The sequence below is a fragment of the Monopterus albus genome, unplaced genomic scaffold (assembly GCF_001952655.1).
Source record: "Monopterus albus unplaced genomic scaffold, M_albus_1.0 scaffold7.1, whole genome shotgun sequence".
Taxonomy (NCBI): Eukaryota; Metazoa; Chordata; class Actinopteri; order Synbranchiformes; family Synbranchidae; genus Monopterus; species Monopterus albus.
The window spans coordinates 2,290,531-2,310,737 of record NW_018127887.1 but is presented as its reverse complement, the minus strand read 5'-3'; the positions used below and the strand labels follow the sequence as shown (position 1 = coordinate 2,310,737).

Here is a 20,207-nt window from a genome sequence, read left to right as displayed (position 1 = left end):
CATACACACAAACACCACAGACCTGCCCCTCTGGACCACGTTATACTTCGGATGCGTCAGGATTCTGGTGGGCTCTGATGGGAGGGGACAAAAGAGGTTAGGCACAATTTAAATTGATTGACGTTGAGGAATCACACCAACAAATCTCTACACCATATAGTCTAGCATATGTCTGCAATATGGTTTCTTTTTAAAGATTATTAAACTTAAGATTTAAGATTATTTTAATGAATTATTTAGCACATACAGTGTTAAAGATCCTGACTTATGCCATTACAAAATGATTCATTTATTTTTTTTTTTATATACACAGTTTTTATTTTTATTGACTTTTGTACTTTTTATGGCAGGTGAACAAGTGAAACTGGCTTTAAATGAAAACTGTTTACACTTACGGAATTTGTCCTTTAAAAACAGAGCTTACTACTGTCTAGTATGCTCTGACCAAGGTTTAACACACACCAACAGATGTGTCAAACTAGTCATTTGTTACAAAATTCACCCAAAAGACCAACTTTTACTGTTTTTGACCTCTAAAGTACACACTTGTTTTCCAGATTCCTATTTCATACCTTGATACCATAACCAGAAAATGTTTTACCAAATCACCAAATTGTCATTTACTAATTTTCTTTTAATTAATAAAATAATCATCAGAGCAGTAGTTTTTATTACAAACATCACAATTTAATAAGTACACTTTTATTAGTTACATATCTGCACTGCTTTACAATGGTCTCGCTGTAGAAACACTCACCTTTGACTTCCAAGTAGACGTGATTCTCGTAGATACCAAGGTCGTTTCGGGCCACACAGGTGTATTTGCCGCTATTTTGAGCTTGAGCTACAGGAATCTCTAAAGTCCCATTGTTGTGCAAGATGTAAGGGTCTCCATCCAGGGTGCTGGACCGGGTGTCTTTGAACCTGAGACAGAGCAGAAACCACTGAGATTTTGAAAAAAAACACAAACAAACAAAAAAAAACATAAAATACACTTTCCTCTATCAAAGTTTCATAAACTCACCATGTAATTTTAGGGATGGGCGACCCAAAGGACGCACAATCTATCAGGGCCTGGTGATTTTTGATGACCTGGTAGACTTGGTTGGCTGGTGTCAGCACTCTGGGCGGCTCCGCTACAGTGTGGCAGTAACAATTATTGTTGTGGTGTTGCCTTCCAGACATTGGTGAAAATGGAAAAGAGCATTGAAATATAAGTGGATCTCATTTTGTGAACTTACAGAGGACATTGACAAAGGCGTTGGACAGGAGGTAGCCATAGTCATTGGAGACATTGCACTGGTATACAGCGCTGGATCCAGACTGCACATCGGTGAATATAATGGTATCATCTTCCACCTTTCTGCTCAGTTCTGCTGGCCAATCTGTTTGTGGATAACAGGAGGTTAGAAGATCTAACTGTGGCTCTGTGAACATGAGATGGATCTAAGTACTGGTAGGAAAAATTGCTACCATCTACTCACCCCACAAGCAAAGCTGTCCCTCAAACATACTTTTTGAGTAGCAATCACATTATGTCTGTAGTAATAAAAAGTGTACTAAAGCTGGCAGTGAGTGAATGGTCAGGTTTTAAGTATCCTTTGATCAGATATTTCCTCATTTAATTCACATAATTGTCTTTAAACATAAAGACTGGAGACACAAGTAAACTGACAGTATGACTCTGTCCACCTTTAAAGCTGACTATTTAACACAGTATTGTATATCTCATTTGTCTAATCTGTACAAAAAAATGTCAACTTGTGATTGAATGGAATGTGAAAAAGGTCAAAGACTGGGAGATCTATTTTCATAGCAGAGTGGTATTTAGTCTAAAGGAACAGATTTTACTCACTTGCTATGGGGATGCCATTCATAGACCAGCTGATGGAGGGTTTGGGTATGCCACTGGCCCTGCAGGTCAGTACACCGTTCTCTCTTGGAGCAAGGACAAGGTTCCTAGGAGTGCCACTGATCCAATATGGAGCAGCTGGAAATAGAACAGAGCACCGCAGAGAGCTGGAGAATTAATCACTGAACACACTGCCTTGCTGGCATTTGTGCATACATCAGTAATGAGACAGAGGGAGACGGAGAACAAAGTGACAGAAAGCATTGACTGTACTGCTAGAGAAGGGACTGGGATACCGTGTGTTTCACAGACTCACCTTTGACTGAGACATGGATAGTGTGGTGCACCGAGCCAAACCGATTCCTGGCGGTGCAGCGATAATCACCTGCGTCCGATTCCGACACGTTCACAATACGCAGGGTTTTCTGGTAGTGCAGGAAGGATGTGCGTTTGGCTGGGAAATCACCGCTCATTTTGGTCCAGGAGATTTCTGGGGTGGGCCTTGTTTCAAAGAAGAAGAGAAAGGGAAAAGACAAAGACAAAGTAATGTTGACTCTTGAGCTGGTGGCTTGAGGCTTGAGACTTTCAGGACTGAAGTAATGACAGACTGTTTCACTTACAGTCCTTCGGCAATACACTCCATCTCCAGCACCTGTCCTCTCAACACCATCTTGGAGCTAGAGGGGCCAGATGGAGTGAGGAAGGTTGGCTTCCTCTCATCTGCTGGGTCGTCTATAGTTACACACAGATTCAGAGAGAAAACTATCACCATCTCTTCTTCATTGTCCCATAACACAGTGAAGACCCAGCCCTTGACAATGGGTCTGCAGTACATGGGCACTAACCCACTTTATTGCAGACATGATTCTCATACTCTATGTTATGGTTAGATGCAAATTTTATTGCCATGTTGAGTTTTTATTGCACTGCTTGTGGGTGTTTACTATTTACAATTAACTGATAGAAGTGAGCGTTAACAGTGATGGCAGTGATGATAATTTAATACTGTGGCAAATTAAACTGTTTGCATGTTTTAGGTTAGCCAATGTGGGGGTTTTTTAAGACACAAAAACAAACCAAAAATCTTTCAGGCAATGAAGATGAGGTGAAAATTATTAGTGGCAAAAAGATTAAGAACTAGCTAAAAATTACGCAGGGCTGCAGGTACAGAGTGAGTCTGTAAATAAAGACTGCAACTGGCTGTTTGACAGCAACAAGCCAAACATAAAGAATGATTTAACCTTATCTATACTTTATCTTTCACTGTAAGTTACACAAGCAGCTCAGTCAATATTGGAGTCTTCATGCAGTGCTAATTTGTAGGAGGAAGTGAATAGGTATCAAATGGGTTTTGAAAAGACAGAGCAGGAGTGAAGAAGGAACTTGGATTTTTTTGGTTCAGTGGGTAACAGCTGTTAGTGGGTAGCAGGTAGAGAGTAGCGCGCTATGTTGGGAGGGAACGCCAGGGGGAGCCAGCTCTCACCTCTAAAAAAAGGTAACCCAGTGCGACTGCAAAAAGCCTTGGGGTTGTCAGGTTGAAGGGTTAGTGTTAGTGGATGAAAGCTGGAGTTTGAGGCACTAGGTTGGGGGAAAAACAGTAGGGGGGGTGCCAAAACTCACCACTAAATAAATCAGTGTCATTGTATAAAGCTGCCATTGTGTCATTGATTGCATCCACTGTAACACAACAGAAAAATCAAACAGGCCACAAGTTGAAATTATCAGGGGGGAAAAACACACACAATTTGACAACTTAACATGAGTGTTCAAAATTAAAACTGTCAGAAGAAAACATGAAATGATGTAAATGTCAAAGATGGCGAATGACCACCATGAGAATCAAGTGGGAACAACCTGCAACACATCAGCTGCAAATCCTCATTGAGAGCGGTCTTTGTTGTTGGTGGGGAGTGCGAACACAAAATGTCTCACAGAAGTAAGGAAATAAACACCTGACAGACAGAGCAGGTTGCTGTAATAGCTCTGACAATATGTCTTTTCAGTGGGACGATGACCATTAGTGTCTCTGAGGATGGAATCAGAGACAGGAAATGCTGCTTTGCTCCTAATACTGCAGATGAACTGCCTCTCATGAACACACATTACACACACAATATCACATACTATTCATCTCAGCTCATTAAACCTTCAGCTCACTTGAGTGTTTTCTTCTCAGTCAGACTTACGGTTGAGGACCTTGACTGTGATGGGTTGTTTCTGCTGGATGGTTTGTGTGTGTGGGAAGCGAGCATAGCAGACGTAGTCGCTCCTTGAATCCTCTCGGAGTACATTAGAGAAGTAAAGGTCTCCGTTCAAGGACTGGGACACCCTACTGCTCTGAGGCAGCCTCTGGAAGTCTGAAAGGTACAGCACACCTTAACTAAATGTATTCATATTCATGACGACCATTGTCAAATGCATGCTGTTTAACTTGTGGACAGTGTGGAAAGCAATACCTGACTGCAGCAATAGAAAAAAACATATACAAAAATTTTAAAACACAAACATCAGGTTGACAAAGTTATATACAGTAAAAACCTGTTTAAAAATACAGTTTAAAAACCTGGTTTATTGACAGCAGACATTAACACAGAGGTGTTTGAGTTATAATGTGTTTAGGTATCTAGCTAAAGCATTATCCCCTGTGACTGAAGTGCTCACTGCTGTCCATCCAGAAGATGATGGGAGGAGGCAGGCCAGCAGGGGGTCGACATGGCAGCACCAAGGACACGCCTTCCTGGACAACGATTGGTTTGATATTCTCCTTTGACCACAAGGGGGATCCTGGATTGGTTGGAGAAGGATAGGCATATGAGTGGATGAGAAGCCTCATAAAGTGACAAATTCCTAATGGGCTATCACTGACATGATGACAGATGTGACAAGGCAAGATGACAGTGATGATGCCTAACTGAATGACAGTGTGCTAGAGGAAAAACACAAAGGGATAGTCGGCTCCATCCACTATTCCACTGCGTGAACTAAAACATGCTGCTTTCTACATGCATCCTTTACCTGTCAGCAGTGCTATTAACATGAAAAATGTAACTTAATTGTTAGAAAAAGAAAAGAAAGGATTTGATTTTTTTTATATGGTATGAGGTGTAAATGAAAATGAGAAGAGTATTATAATGGACTACAATCCACTTACTGGACTGTCGCACCACTATGTTGTTGGAAACAGCGGTTCCGTGTTTGTTTCGTGCTGTGCACTGGTACACCCCCTCGTAATGTTCAGCCTTCTCTCTGCTGATGTCCAGCGTCCCAGAGTGTGGACTCATGCTGACGCTGGGGTCTTGGTCGATGTCAAAGTGGGTCCCATTTCTTGTCCAGGAGAAACTGAGCAAAAACGAGGTGACTCATAGATGAAGAAGTTAGAATGGCTAAGTGCAAGCAGAGCCGGTGCCTGGAAATTAATCAAGTGCTACACAAAGATAAATAGAGGAAGGAGGGTGGCATAATTTGAAGCAAATGATTCAAAAGCTTGGAATAGAAACACCATCTTTGAAGGTTGAATAAACCAGAATGTTTCCCTTCATACTTTAGACTCAATTTCTGGAGACTGAGACTTTTAACTTGAAGTTTTACAGATAGTGGTTGAGTTTGCAGCTGGAATATACATCATGAATGCTGTTTATTCAGTAGAGTCCTACCTGGGATGAGGCTTCCCCTTCGCCTCACAATGGATTATAATGTTCTCTCGTGGGTCGATGAAGTAATCTTTGGGGGACTGGTGAGTTATAGTCGGTGGCTGTGGCACTAAAGGTGATCAGAAAGAGGGTGATATTTAATCATGACCTTTACTGCATAACTAAGCCTTTTTCTGTTGCTGTACTGACTACACAAACAGTGGCCATTATCAATAGCATGCAGTCTTAACACAGTGGATCAAACCAGATGGCTGTTTGCTGACAGACACAGAAAGCTCTCATAGCAAAAATGGCATGCAGAACATCAGGTACATTGCACTTTATTGTAATGGTCTGAGGCTTAATGTATTCTCCTCAGTGCTGGGCAGATAACTAATGGCCTGTGACAAAACAAATGATATAAGGACTCATGCTGTTTGCAGTATTACTCTAAGGAAAATGCTCGACCACTGCAGAAACACACAGAACAACAATGACAAACAAAGAGATCAATGCATGCAAAATACTAAAGTCCAACCCAAATTAATGCACAAAAAATAAATACTTAAATAAAATAAAATAAAATAAAAACTGGTAGCACAACCATCTGCAGCACATTCACACTCATTTGAAACTTACATCCTTCCAAAACTTCAGTGTTTTCCCCAAGAATCAGCAAACAACAAAGAAAAATTGTGACAGTAAAGAGAACCAGACATTAGAGGTGGGAATGTTTTTTCCTGCATTATTTATGTTTCAGAATGAGGCTCGGAAAAGGCCAGTTAACAGATGAGGAACGCCAGCCTCCAGTGGTCAACAGCCCCAACCAAACAATATGTGGAGGGTTTACAGCAGCACCACAGAAAACGTCAGTCTGGCAAATTCTTCTCTTTTCCTCATCAGTTACAGCACTGTTTGTTTGCTTTATGAAACGAATGCAACCAACATGATAACTAGTTACAGGCCTACTGTACATAGATAGAATAGATGTAGAGCTGAAACAATTAGTGGGTCAGCAGAGAATTAACATGAAACTATTTGCAATTATTTATTATTTTTCAAACAAAACTTCCAAACCTTCATTAGATACAGCTTCTGACATGTGATGATTTGTTGCCTTTATTTTTTACACATGATAGTAAACTGAATTTGAATACTTTATTTCAGATGGACACTTTTCACTATTTTCTGAGAACGATTAATCAGTTAATCGAGACAAATAAGCACATTTCCCAAATTTTCCAGCTACAGCTTTAACTGCTCTTTCAATAAAATGTAAGAAAATAGTGACATATGCCCAACTATCTAAGCGACAGCCTAAAAACAAAACATATTGAATTTGTCACGTAAAGAAAAACAGCAAATCTGCACATTTGAGATACTGCAACCAGCAAATGACATTTCTGTTTAATAAATGACACAGCTGACAATTTTCTGCCAGTTTAGTAACAGAATATTTAATTGTTCTAGCTTAAGATCAACACCTAACAGCAGTCTTTGATTGTGTTCCGTGGTGTGTGAGCTGCTGCCTTACGGTCTAGTGGGACCTCCAGCGCAGTGGTGAGGTGCACTAAGAGCACTACCAGCAGGGCTGCGTCCATCCTCCTCCTCTCCATCATTGATGTGTGTTGCGAAGGTCTGCCCCTGAATACAGCGACACCCCGTCTCTCTGCTCTGTCGCGCTGTCTGAGGACACGTGCACACTCACAACTACAGAAAGAGACAGAAAAGAAATAGAGAGAAGGAAAATGTCAGAGATAAGAGGAGAGAGTCAGAGCAGAGATTACTGGGCCGAAAAGCACATTCAGTATCTGAGGCTATGAATCATAATAAGGAGTTTGTTCTAGTCTGTGCTCATCAGCTGTGAGAGAGAGAGAGAGAGTGGGACAGACACATCTAGCTTTGGCCACAGATCGATGTTCATTGCTATGCAGAGGAGTTTGCTGGAAGCTATCTTTGTGATCTAGTGCACTCCAGTAGGGACAGATGCGGCCACATGGGATCATTTTGCTCGGCTAATCACTGCCATGGCCATGATGCCATTAGGCTTCTCTGCCATATTGATCACAACAGCCTTCAGATGACAAGACAAGGGGACACTCACTTTGCTTTCCATTTCATGCCCATCTTTATCTATTTGACTGACTGATTCAGGAGCAAACTGATCAGCATTAAAATCAGATCTGAGACACTGAACCATCATGCTTTCATGAGATTGCTGTAGTGAGAAATAGCAAGCGTGACTGGACAGCTTACACTGGACATCTCAGTAGACACCACTTAATGGGGGCACATGGTTAAGTTCAAGTTCAACAGGGTGTTCAGGTTCAAGCGGGGTGATCTGTTTGCAGGTTGTTTGCAAAATGTTCAAAGACTAATTGGCCATTGACTAACTGTTAATTAAGTGAGAATGTCCTGTAATTATGCCATCATCATAACATTACTGTTGCATGGCGGATGCACTGTGAATAAATAGGAGTCAAAAACAGTATGCATTCAACATCCCAGGGTAGAAATGTTTCTCCTGTCGTCGTATCACACCATCATCCACCCAGAAGCAATTTTTTTGACAAAACTAAAAAGCCATGACAGTGAAACAAGAAGGTTGAAATTATCACTGTCAGTTATCAAAACCAGACTGTGACCCAAGCTTTAGAGAGTAACATAATGTAGTCAGAATTTCTTTGCTCAGTTTGACTCTGTTTCATCTGAATAATTCAGCACTCTCATGGCAAATTTATCAGTATAATTCATTATTTTTGTATGAATCAGAGCTCAGCTTGCAAATGATAGATAAAAGGAATGAGGAAACAGAGCCATTTTCTGACCTGTTTTTATCCTGCTCTCCTGTCCGTCTTACCCGAGGCATCCACTGGCACATTATTAACATGTCACCACTTAATTTAGAGCTCAGGCAGACAAAAGCACAACATCCCATTTCTGATATAAATGCTGGTTATCATTTGAAAGAATCAAAGGATGGAGCTATGCCCAGTGCTCTCCTGCCTTGAGGTGTGGAGCTGGTCAGGGCTGCAGATGAGGTGATGAATGAATGCTGTGTCTAGGATCAGAGGTGGGAAAACCAGACCCTGGCCTGGTCCTCCATGGGGAACTGATTATATTAGTATTTGTTGGTGCGGCCCTCAGGTCATGATTCAGTACCGGCCCCAGAGCTGGTGTCTGATAGCATGGGAAGAGACCATCGCAAACCTTTAGTGCCCCCAGCTGTCACTACACCTCTCAAGAGAAGGCTTGTAATATTAGCTGAGAGCAGCCAATCACATGCTGTGTATAGCACCAGGCAGCTCCAGCTTGGGATCTGACAGAAAAAAGATCTGGGGGGCAATTTTACGAAGCTCATTTGAAGGATATAGTCAGGGGTGCTGAAGCCATACTGAGCAGAAAACTTGCACCTGCCTGAGTCTTCAATACTTATTTTGAACTAGCTAGAAATTTATGATCAAATGCCATGTATGCAAAATCCATTCATGATGATTAGTAAGGTATTGTATTGCAGTAATTTCTCAGCGCCAATCCAATTTTCTTAATGTAAAACGTTATTCATGCCAAGAGCACAATAACTGGATAAAAAATAAAACCTGAACTTGGCAATACACAGTCACAGATGAAGTGAAAGTGAGGGACAGCCTCTAACAGCAAGAGAATGTTAATTATACATTTTATGGTGAATCCCTGAAAGCCTGGTGATTCTTGTCTGGAAAGGAGCCAGGGCTTCATCCAGGATTCATTTCCCTGTTTAATGAGGTGTGTGAGCTCAGCTCTGGCTGGTCAGCATGTGTGTCCTTGTGTGCATGTTTGTACTGTATATATACTCATTTCTTTGCTATAATTATACCTGTGAGCTGCAGTGATACGGGGCCAGCACCTCATGCTCCTCTCACAGCGAGGTGACAGTGGAAACTCAAGTGTGGCTTTTAAGATGACAAACCAAACACTAGGGCCTGAAACTAATATTATGAAAAAAATGACCCTGTTCAAATTAAGCAGTGGAGTATTCATGTTACTAAAACCTTACCAATGAAGCGTGAGTTAAAAGCTTATATAATGAGTGTATTTGGTCTCTGAACCACAGTTCAGAACCCCTTTCACATTTGAATATACAATTCTTCAAAGAGACACATAATCAGAAAATATCTATCGCTATAGCTGAGCCTACCTATGCATTTTGTGCTGATGGAACTGGAAAAGCCAAAGTCAATAAAGCTCACTTGAGCGCAGGCCGCTGAGGCAGAGATAAAACCACAGCACTGTTTGGAGTGCTGTGCCAACAGCTGTCAGAATGGCTGATAACATCGAACAGGAAATGGTCTCTTAGACAGAAAGGCGACAGATTGTTAAGGACACTTCCAGAGCAGATCTTTAGGTATTTTTCAGAACAGATGTGCTCAAGAGGATGAAAAACTGAGCAACTGTCTCGCTTAGAGAAGTGAATAGACGAGTTACTGAAGACACTGCCTAATGATGACAACTTACAGTGTACTTAAAGGACAATACCAGTGATTTGGCAAGTTCCGCTCATTAAACCTGAATTAGCAGATTTATTTTTTTTTTGGCCTCTTTTTGGCAGTGGAAACAATCTGTAAAAATTGGACATCATTTCAGGAGAAACAACATTAGCATTAATTTTAAGTTCTTTTCGAACATTTTTGTAGCTTGGTTTGCAAAATATTTAGCTGTGATGTAAAGTACTAGTTGTGTTTCTACAGTAAAAATCAATTTCAGTAAAATGAAAGGCTGTAATGTTAATTACTATCTACAGCCACTTTCACTCGAGACTTCTTTCTCTGTTCATTTTGTCCAAACACTCAGCTCTTGTGTAAAAGCTGCGTTGAACTGTCTGGCCCCTCATTCAGCCAGCCTCTTCAATTACCCCATGGTTATTTTACCATGACCAGCTATTTCACCATCCCCAAAGTAATTGGTTTTATGCACATGTAGACGTATACACACATACAGGCAAAGACACAGTCACACATTCACACTGGCCATAAAACAAGAGGGTCAGGACTTGTCTGAGCACACAGATGGAGCTGACAGGGCCAGGACCAGAGGACAGTAGCACACCACAATGTAAATGAACAGCAGCCAGCAGTGAAACAAGCCCAAATGAATTTCACTTACTGTAACAGATAAGACACTACTACACCATATGCTTTATGCTAACTACTAGCAAAGATATTGCCAGTGTCTTTGCCAATAGTGATGCAATTCTGCAACAGTGACAGAGTCACTGCTGTTGCATCAGTAATGTACAATTTCAACATCTATGATGAAAGACACTCCCTTCTCTCATGCCAAGCACCCTAATTAACTCCCATAATGAGCGCTATTGATGGCCCATGCAATCAGGGGTTTGTGAGCCTCGGTATGGCCTTAATGGTACAGCAGGGATCCCCTGCAGACGGCTGAATGTGGGGGTATAATGATGAGAATGGCTCCGCACTCAGGAAGGTGGTGATGAGAAAACGGATACGGTTGGAAGAGTTTATTTTTCCGAGGCTACTGGCTGCTCCTCAGAATGTCACTGTGTACTATTCATGCCCAGGGCCACATGCCCATTTCTCTATGCCATTAAACATCTATGGGGGAGTGGGAGGTCACTTCAAAGGCTTTGCTGTATAAGACAAAGAGACAGTCCTTTACTAAAGATTGAAATGTAGCAATCATATGACTTACTTGGATTTACAGCTGTAGTGGACAAGTATTATCGGAGATGTTAAGTCTAGCCATGATGTATGAGCTGAATGTTCACTCACAGGCCTTTTATCTTCAGCTACCGGGTAACAATAAAAATTATGTGGGCTGGCTTCAGCATAATATTCTCATTAGCTTTTATAATTGGGGACCTATGCAAATAATTAGTGGTTAACATGTGAATTGGGGGGCTGTTGTTTGGGGAGACCCCACAGCTCAGAAACATGCCATTGCCCTTTTATCTCCTCCACGGTAAATATGTTTGTATCCTCATTTTTTCCTGTCATGTTGGATGAATACTGGAAGTCAAAGTTACAGTTTTTGTAACTTGGATCCACATAATTTACAAGTCAGAATTTTTGTCTGCATGTATTTGCTAACAATACACCCCCATATAAGAGGTATTAAAGGGACAGTCTGTCATGATTCGGTTCCGCTGCTTCCTGTCCGGCTTTTATTTTGATGTTACTTACTGTTTTTGTTTCACCTTAGTTTCGGTCTTTTTATGTTCTTAATCACTCACATTAGATTCACCTGCTCCTGATTAGTTTGCACCACGTTATAAGCAGCCTTCACCCATTAATCCCTGCCAGATTGTTCTAGACCCCAGCTCTGACTTTCCAGCACTATTTTCGATATTTGTGTTTCTGACCCAGGACTGTTTCTTTGAATTATTCTGTTCTGCCTTGCCCTCAAAACTCAGACTGCTTCTAGGTGTATCGGCTTAACGGACTTATCTTTGGACAACGTATTTTGGATCACCTCTGTTGTATGTGTTTGCTGGCTCTGACCTCGGACTGCTAATAAGGACATGTGAGTTTTGTATTTTTCAACGTCTTGTATGGTGTGTTTTTTTTTTTTTGTTGTTGTTGTTTTTTGGTTCAACGTTAGTTCTCTTAATAAAGAGACTGTTTTGTTTTACACTTCCTCATCTGGCTATTTAATTGAGTTCACCCAACACTTTTCGGCTGCATCGCGCACCATTTCTGACAGTCCAGTGATTTTACACATCAGGATCATCAACCTGAGCTTTGGGCTTCACTACAAATTATTTAGCAGAAGTGTGTGTGTGTGTGTGTGTGTGTGTGTGTGTGTGTGTGTGTGTTACATAATGGTACTGTGGAGTTTTGAAAGCACTTTCATTTATAATGCAAGGAAGGCTGCATTGTGGGAAATGTAGGCTCTAGAGTTTTTTATTTGACCTGTACTAGGAAATATTCATATTTTGGTCTCTGGATAAGTTTTACTCATTCTTTTAGAAATCTGTCCAGGAAGTCACTTTAGGGAAGTGCGATATGAAATTTCTTGTATTGTTGTACTGCTTCCAATACTTCTCTCCCTAGCTATCAATCTGCTGCAACAATCAACGCTAATAGGCATGTGCTACTAATTCAACGTGTCCGGCAATTTGTCTGGACCTCCTCCTTTCACAGAGCATCTCACATTGGCATTCACTAAGCTTCCTCCCCTTACACGCCAAAAACACTCCGGGAATCATTCTCTGTCCCCTCTGCCCAAATGCTAATGACTACTGGCGCCGGCACTTCTGAGAGGGGCCTCCTCTTTAGCATGCAGACAGAAGCAGTACCACTAGATGGGACGGAGGTGTTAAACAGGAAATCCCTGCCTGTTCATCCTGAATGGAACTGATAGGCATTCTGCTTTCATCTTATCTTTGCAGACCACATTTAAATACAGTATAAATTACTGTCAATGAGTCACATCCTCACATTATACCAGCAATATCGGAAAAGCTTCTCATGCTGGATGGGTATTGGTCCTTTATCTCGCTCTCTCTCCTTAGAATAGCTGCAGGCTGAAAATTGGAGGTCTTTGAATCATTCCACTGCCTTACAATTTAGTAAAAGCAATAAATCATCAGTTAATAAAGTAGAATTGGCAGCAAGGTTGGAAAAATTCCTCAGAGTGCATTTGTAAACTTGTCTGACACCTGACTTGTACAGTAGCTCATTACCAAAGAATAAGGTGAGTGGAGACACTTTTAACAAAGCATTCATTAAAAGGAGATCAGGAGGGGAAACAGCACAAGGATGAATGAGCAACAGTGGATCTGAACTTAACACACTGTAATTACTTCTTAACGTGGATGTTTCAATATCCCCAAGCAGCCTGGCTCATGCACATGTCAATTAATACTGACATCGGTTTGTATATAGTTTGTGTGTGTTACAGAGTCCATGGGTCAGTATAGGACTTCAGATGTTGAGGATGGAGCTTGAGTGCACTTGCAATGCCACATCATTGTGCTATGGGTGAGGCCATTCAGTTGTTGAGCAGAGTAAATAGCTAAAAGGCCTCTCAAAATCCTCAGCATATAATATCATAAAATGCACTTTAGTTAGAGAAACAACTCCTCTGAGAAAGCAATCAACATAAAACCAATCTGCTGCCGGAAGACAGGCAAATCCTTTGAAATGGCAGAGAGAAACAGCCATGCATACATGAAATCAGCAAAGAAATACTGTTATACAATATAATCCCCAAGTCTTATAGAGCAGCAAATGTAGGAAAATATTCTACCGCTAAATATAGGGAGCCTCAATACACTCCTCAGCAGAGCAGAGCCACTCAAATATGCACTCCTAAAGGGCATTCTGTATCCATGGCAATCTCCCCGTGCTCTCAGATCTCCATGCCGACAAAAAGATGTCAATGCACTCATCAAATACAGACATATGGGAGAAAAAGGGACAATGGGGCATAGACCCATTTGTTATCTCTAAGTAAACTTAGAGAGAAAATGTACACCTAACATCTGCTTGGCCCTGAAAAATGTCTCAACCTCCCCTGAGCTCAACAAAAGAGGTATGATTAGAATCTCAGTTTGCCATCATGTCCACATCGGATGGCTTATTTCACATGTGAAGGATCTCTCAAGATGGGGCCAATATGTGGAGTTTACTTTAAGCTTAGGGGTGCGACAAAAAGAGTTTGTGTCAAACAGGCAGTATAGGACATATTCATCACAGACACAAAAACTGGCGGTGATTATGCTTTATACCAAATTAATTCCTGTGGGCCATGTCTGCCATGGTAACACAGATAAACAGTGTGCTCTGAGTCAACAGTTAACACAACAAGGCCTTTCTAGAAAAGCGCTACTGTATAATAAACACTCTTCTGGTGGACCCTGAATTGTGCTGATACAGTAGAGACAGGCAAGGAGCGATGGGTCATTTAGAGCTGTCAGCACTTTGTGTGGTGCCATTCAGTCCAACAGAATCTGCTGACAACATCAGAAAACAAAGCATGAACACTTACTGTGCAGTGAAACAATGTTACCACCATGTGTTACCAGAGGATGTATTTTGCCAGTGAGAAAGTAACAGGTGGACAGAGGCACTAACATTTAGTCTTCAGAACTGTCCTGTGGCCACGCCGGTACTCATAATCCAACTCCAGAATTCATCCACAGTGTGAAAAAGCGGCACTTCAAGAAAAAAATATACAACAAAATGACCTTTAAATCATGCAGTGTCTTTAAAAATGTACCTGTAAGAGACAATAGATTAAATGTATAATATATAGAATGTAAACTGTAATTTAATATGCTAGCACAAGCCAAGCAGTCATGCTAACATGCTGATGTTTGGCAGATCCAATGACTATGTTTGCTCTCTTCGTTTAGTATGTTAACATAATAGCATTAACTAACTAGCAACACAAAGTACAACATAAGATGCAGGACTTCCATCAGTTGTATTTCGTCATAAACCAAATTGGAATTTTGACCTGATGCCACATGAAAAGTTAGAGGATCACCAAATCCACCTTTAGGGACCATGAATATCACAAACTACACGCAGTAGCATTCAATCCAACAGCTTTGGAGATACTTCACTGAAAACTACAAATGCCACTCTCATGATTACACAACAGGCAAAGCTGGGGGACCACTGGGAACCATGAACATCCATCAAATAGTTTTTTGTTTAGTTATTTGAGTCTGGACCAGTGAGGTGGACTGGCTAACCAAAAAATGGACACTGCTATCCCTAAAGCGATGGTCCTAGCATGGCTGAAAAAGGGCAAATTGTGGTATGTGTTGAGCAAAATCCCCCCAAGACATCAAATAACAAGGTGTTAACACTAACTGTGCGCTGTAACACTCAGCAATCACTGTGTGCTACCAGAACATACAATTTGCAGTGAGAAAGTAGTGGTGAGAAAATCCCTGGCAGGTGGACGGAGGCAGTGAGGTCTAGTGTTATTGAGCACCACCTCTTCATTCACAGAACACCATAATAGGCCTCTCCTGCCACTCCCCTCCACCTCCTTGTCTTCCTCAGCCCCTTCCAATCCACCCCACCTGTGTCTGTAAAAGGTCAGCGCAGAGGAGGGTCCTTGTCTCCTCCCTAAAGCCACAGTTCCCACTCAACAATCAAACCCAACACTGGAATCCACTGCCAGGAAATTCAATCAAAGAGGGGCTTCAGAGGGCTCCAGAACTCTCAAAACCTTCCATTGTCTTCAGAAGGCTTCGCCACACCGCGACTGGTCTATATGTAACACTGTAAGAGGAGTTGCTCATTACTGCCTGTCCCTGGTTCCACTTTGTCTCTTTTGTGAAGCTGACAGAAGAATCCATTTGCCCAGCCGGGCCAATAAAAGAGAGTGGAGTTACATAAAAAAGAAAGAAAATGTGAAAAGGGATTTTTTTTTTACAGGAGTGGACAATAGCAAGACAAATATGTTGTATGTGTTTGACATTAAAGAGACACATAACACATAAAATTATTACCCAACGTGTCACTACAAGACAGTTGCTTAGTGGCATCTATTTAAAATTTGCCATTCATCTCACAAGTTACTGAGTATTGACTGATAGACACACTACACCACAATGTGTGTGAGTGTCAGAGCAATCCATTATCACATAAAGGAAGCACTATGTAGTTGCCTTCTCCCCCTCTCTCTTTCTCTCTCAGCCCCTCCTCAGCTCTATTCGCATACGGCAGGTGAATACAAATCATTTCCCCACTGCTGCTCTCCAAAAGGACTCACCATCCAATTTCAGACACAGAGGACATGAACAATAGGCCTTTCACAGTGTGAGAAAATCAAATCATGCCTTTATCATTAAACCTGAGCTGGCATCAATTAACAATACAACATTTTTCAGCTTTTTAAACCATACTCCCAAACAAAACAAGTCCTAGAAACAGAATTAAGTAAAAGATACATAATCACCACCATAACACCTGGCTCATTGCAGGAAAACAGACAAGTTAGAGATTTAAAAAGGAAAACAATACAACTAACAAGGGTAGATACAATAAATGGCACCTAACAAAACCTAAAGATAATCTAGCTGATAGGCCTGGATCTACATACACAATATAAGCTTCCCAAACCTTATAAAAATGGTCTGCTCTAGAGTTCAGAAAACAAATTAAATATTCAAGAGGCAACATTTCCATTAGTACCCTGTGCTACTCTTACACAGTTGGCACTTTATCAGTGGTCCACAGCAAGAAACTGGCTGCAAAATTAATGAAGAAACTTTGGAAGCCCAAAAACTAAGGACAGGGGATCAAGATCCACCTTCACTTGTAAAATGTTACTGATCACCCAAATTATTTTAACTGTGTAGGTTTGTCACAGTTCAAAAGCAATATGTATAGAGGCCTTTTTCTGTTTGACATGTAAGAAAACAGGGAGAGATGGAAATCTTGTATGCATGACGGCAGCTAGGAGATGTGCACCTAAAGGGGTTTAGTTTGGTAACATAATGATATACAAGCTGTTCCTTAAACTATCTTCCCACTCCACCTCACTTACTCAGATAATTCTCTCCCACATATACTTTATTCCAGGTGTATCTAAACCCAAGATAGATTTAAGGACCATAAGAAATAACTTCACAGAAGCCTTCTCAGGTGCATCAAAAAGCATTTTCTTTACTTTCTATTACACAGCTTTGAAGCTATAAAAACTAAAAAAAAGTCTTGCCTAGACAAGTTGTATTTTTCCATTAACTCATCAAAAGACAAAAGACTAGCCATGCTTAATACATCTCTGAAGGCCCATAACCGGACTCTTAAAGACTAAGCCCGTGTTTCAAAAGTGTAAAGAACAGAGCTCTCCAAATTCATTTCTATGGGGGATTGCGTTCACCGCAGCAGGCACCAACATTGCAGGGGGCTTCACCAAAACAACGCAGCCCCCGTGTGGTGAAAGAGTTAGATCTGGTTCAACTTTTACTGCACTGAATGATGACATCATCCAGCAAAGGTGCTGCACTGACCAATCATATACGGAGGATGGGTCAGAACATGTACGCCCATGGGAAGAAGACTCTTTAGTTTACCTTGTTAGCATGAGCACTCACTGCTATTCACAGTTAACGCACCATAATGACACATCATGGGTTTTTGGTAGTTAGGGTACTGGATGTTAAGCTGTGTTTTCATCTATCAATGCTGACACGCTTGTAGTAGAAATTGGTACTAATTGGCAAATTAATTTTTGCCACAAATAACTCAGTAATTGCAAGGAGCACAAATTTAACTGTAGATCAAAGATTTACAAATCAATGTTAATATAGCACTCGCATGTAAATCCTAATTCTAAATTTTGCCACAAAGAGATTCCCTCTTGATGTGATCTATGAGACAAAATCCACACTTCTCATTATGTGCCAAAATGAGTTTTCAATTACAGTCTAATCTGATATAAAGCTTCAGCACCAGCAGCGTTCCAGTGGGTATCTTCCTGAGTTATAGCCATTTTAGTGCCAAATTTCCTTATTTCCTCCAACAAAGGTCCTTTGTTGAGGTATGGCGGAGGCACACTAATTAAGAGGGACTACAAGCCTACAGTCATGCTAGCCACTCACAGTGACAATGTTTTAATGCATTCTAGCATTTGCTAATTAGCAGCAAACACTGTGCAGTACATCTGGGGCTGGTGGGAATGACTAGTTTTGGAAGTATCTAGTCAAAACCCAATGTACCGGATGCTGACACACTGGTGGTAGAAATTGGTGCTAAGGTAGAGTAGGCTAAGGTAGAGTAGGCTACAGTAGCAGCCTGGCTAACCAAAACACAATGGAAACTTGTGGGCTGGAAACATGAATGAAGCCACTCATGTCAACTCATCACAACATGGCTGTATTGTACACACCTATAACACTTCCTCTACAACCTTTCACCCCCCAGCCAACACAGCCCCTTTGCACGAAAACAGCAGGGAGTTGCATTTTGCCAGGCTTGGTGTGAACATACGGTATTGTTCAAAATAATAGCAGTACAATGTGACTAACCAGAATAATCCAGGTTTTTAGTATATTTTTTATTGCTACATGGCAAACAAGTTACCAGTAGGTGCAGTAGATTCTCAGAAAGCAAACAAGACCCAGCATTCATGATATGCACGCTCTTAAGGCTGTGCAATTGGGCAATTAGTTGAAAGGGGTGTGTTCAAAAAAATAGCAGTGTGGCATTCAATCAGTGAGGTCATCAATTTTGTGAAATAACAGGTGTGAATCAGGTGGCCCCTATTTAAGGATGAAGCCAGCACTTGTTGAACATGCATTTGAAAGCCTGAGGAAAATGGGTCGTTCAAGACATTGTTCAGAAGAACAGCGTACTTTGATTAAAAAGTTGATTGGAGAGGGGAAAACCTATAAAGAGGTGCAAAAAATTATAGGCTGTTCAGCTAAAATGATCTCCAATGCCTTAAAATGGAGAGCAAAACCAGAGAGACGTGGAAGAAAACGGAAGACAACCATCAAAATGGATCGAAGAATAACCAGAATGGCAAAGGCCCAGCCAATGATCAGCTCCAGGATGATCAAAGACAGTCTGGAGTTACCTGTAAGTACTGTGACAGTTAGAAGACGTCTGTGTGAAGCTAATCTATTTTCAAGAATCCCCCGCAAAGTCCCTCTGTTAAAAAAAAGGCACGTGCAGAAGAGGTTACAATTTGCCAAAGAACACATCAACTGGCCTAAAGAGAAATGGAGGAACATTTTGTGGACTGATGAGAGTAAAATTGTTCTTTTTGGGTCCAAGGGCCACAGACAGTTTGTGAGACAACCCTCAAACTCTGAATTCAAGCCACAGTACACAGTGAAGACAGTGAAGCATGGTGGTGCAAGCATCATGATATGGGCATGTTTCTCCTACTATGGTGTTGGGCCTATTTATCGCATACCAGGGATCATGGATCAGTTTGCATATGTCAAAATACTTGAAGAGGTCATGTTGCCTTATGCTGAAGAGGACATGCCCTTGAAATGGTTGTTTCAACAAGACAATGACCCCAAACACACTAGTAAATGAGCAAAGTCTTGGTTCCAAACCAACAAAATTAATGTTATGGAGTGGCCAGCCCAATCCCCGGACCTTAATCCAATCGAGGACTTGTGGGGTGATATCAAAAATGCTGTTTCTGAAGCAAAACCAAGAAATGTAAATGAATTGTGGAATGTTGTTAAAGAATCATGGAGTGTAATAACAGCTGAAAGGTGCCACAAGTTGGTTGACTCCATGCCACACAGATGTGAAGCAGTTATAAAAAACTGTGGTCATACAACTAAATATTAGTTTAGTGATTCACAGGATTGCTAAATCCTAGAAACAAAAACGTTTGTACAAAATAGTTTTGTGTTTGTACAGTCAACGGCAGACACTGCTATTTTTTTGAACACACCCCTTTCAACTAATTGCCCAATTGCACAGCCTTAAGAGCGTGCATATCATGAATGCTGGGTCTTGTTTGCTTTCTGAGAATCTACTGCACCTACTGGTAACTTGTTTGCCATGTAGCAATAAAAAATATACTAAAAACCTGGATTATTCTGGTTAGTCACATTGTACTGCTATTATTTTGAACAATACTGTAGACTAAATCAGTGACAACAAAATCATACAGAATATAGCGTAACATAATTCACCAAAATTCACCACAACACATGCTTTAATGTTACTTGTTGTGAAAACCATGTGTGTGCCACCTGACCTGGTGCAACCACTCTCTCAGCAAGG

General features: G+C 41.1%; 1 protein-coding gene across 1 annotated transcript in view; it reads right to left on the bottom strand.

Annotated features, from left to right (window-relative positions):
• The window catches only part of LOC109973063 (neuronal cell adhesion molecule-like), a 72,163-nt gene that overhangs the window by 17,062 nt on the left and 34,894 nt on the right, over positions 1-20,207 (bottom strand). Inside the window, exons 3-16 of the mRNA XM_020622379.1 lie at positions 7,016-7,191; positions 6,121-6,132; positions 5,506-5,611; positions 5,004-5,191; positions 4,514-4,636; positions 4,039-4,209; positions 3,473-3,529; positions 2,473-2,584; positions 2,169-2,353; positions 1,856-1,990; positions 1,242-1,385; positions 1,025-1,136; positions 758-924; positions 6-74 (exon numbers count right to left, since the gene is read on the bottom strand). Of these exons, the coding sequence (XP_020478035.1) occupies positions 6-74; positions 758-924; positions 1,025-1,136; positions 1,242-1,385; positions 1,856-1,990; positions 2,169-2,353; positions 2,473-2,584; positions 3,473-3,529; positions 4,039-4,209; positions 4,514-4,636; positions 5,004-5,191; positions 5,506-5,611; positions 6,121-6,132; positions 7,016-7,100 (1,666 nt within the window). The 5' untranslated portion in view covers positions 7,101-7,191. The remainder of the gene's footprint in view (positions 1-5; positions 75-757; positions 925-1,024; positions 1,137-1,241; positions 1,386-1,855; positions 1,991-2,168; positions 2,354-2,472; positions 2,585-3,472; positions 3,530-4,038; positions 4,210-4,513; positions 4,637-5,003; positions 5,192-5,505; positions 5,612-6,120; positions 6,133-7,015; positions 7,192-20,207) is intronic.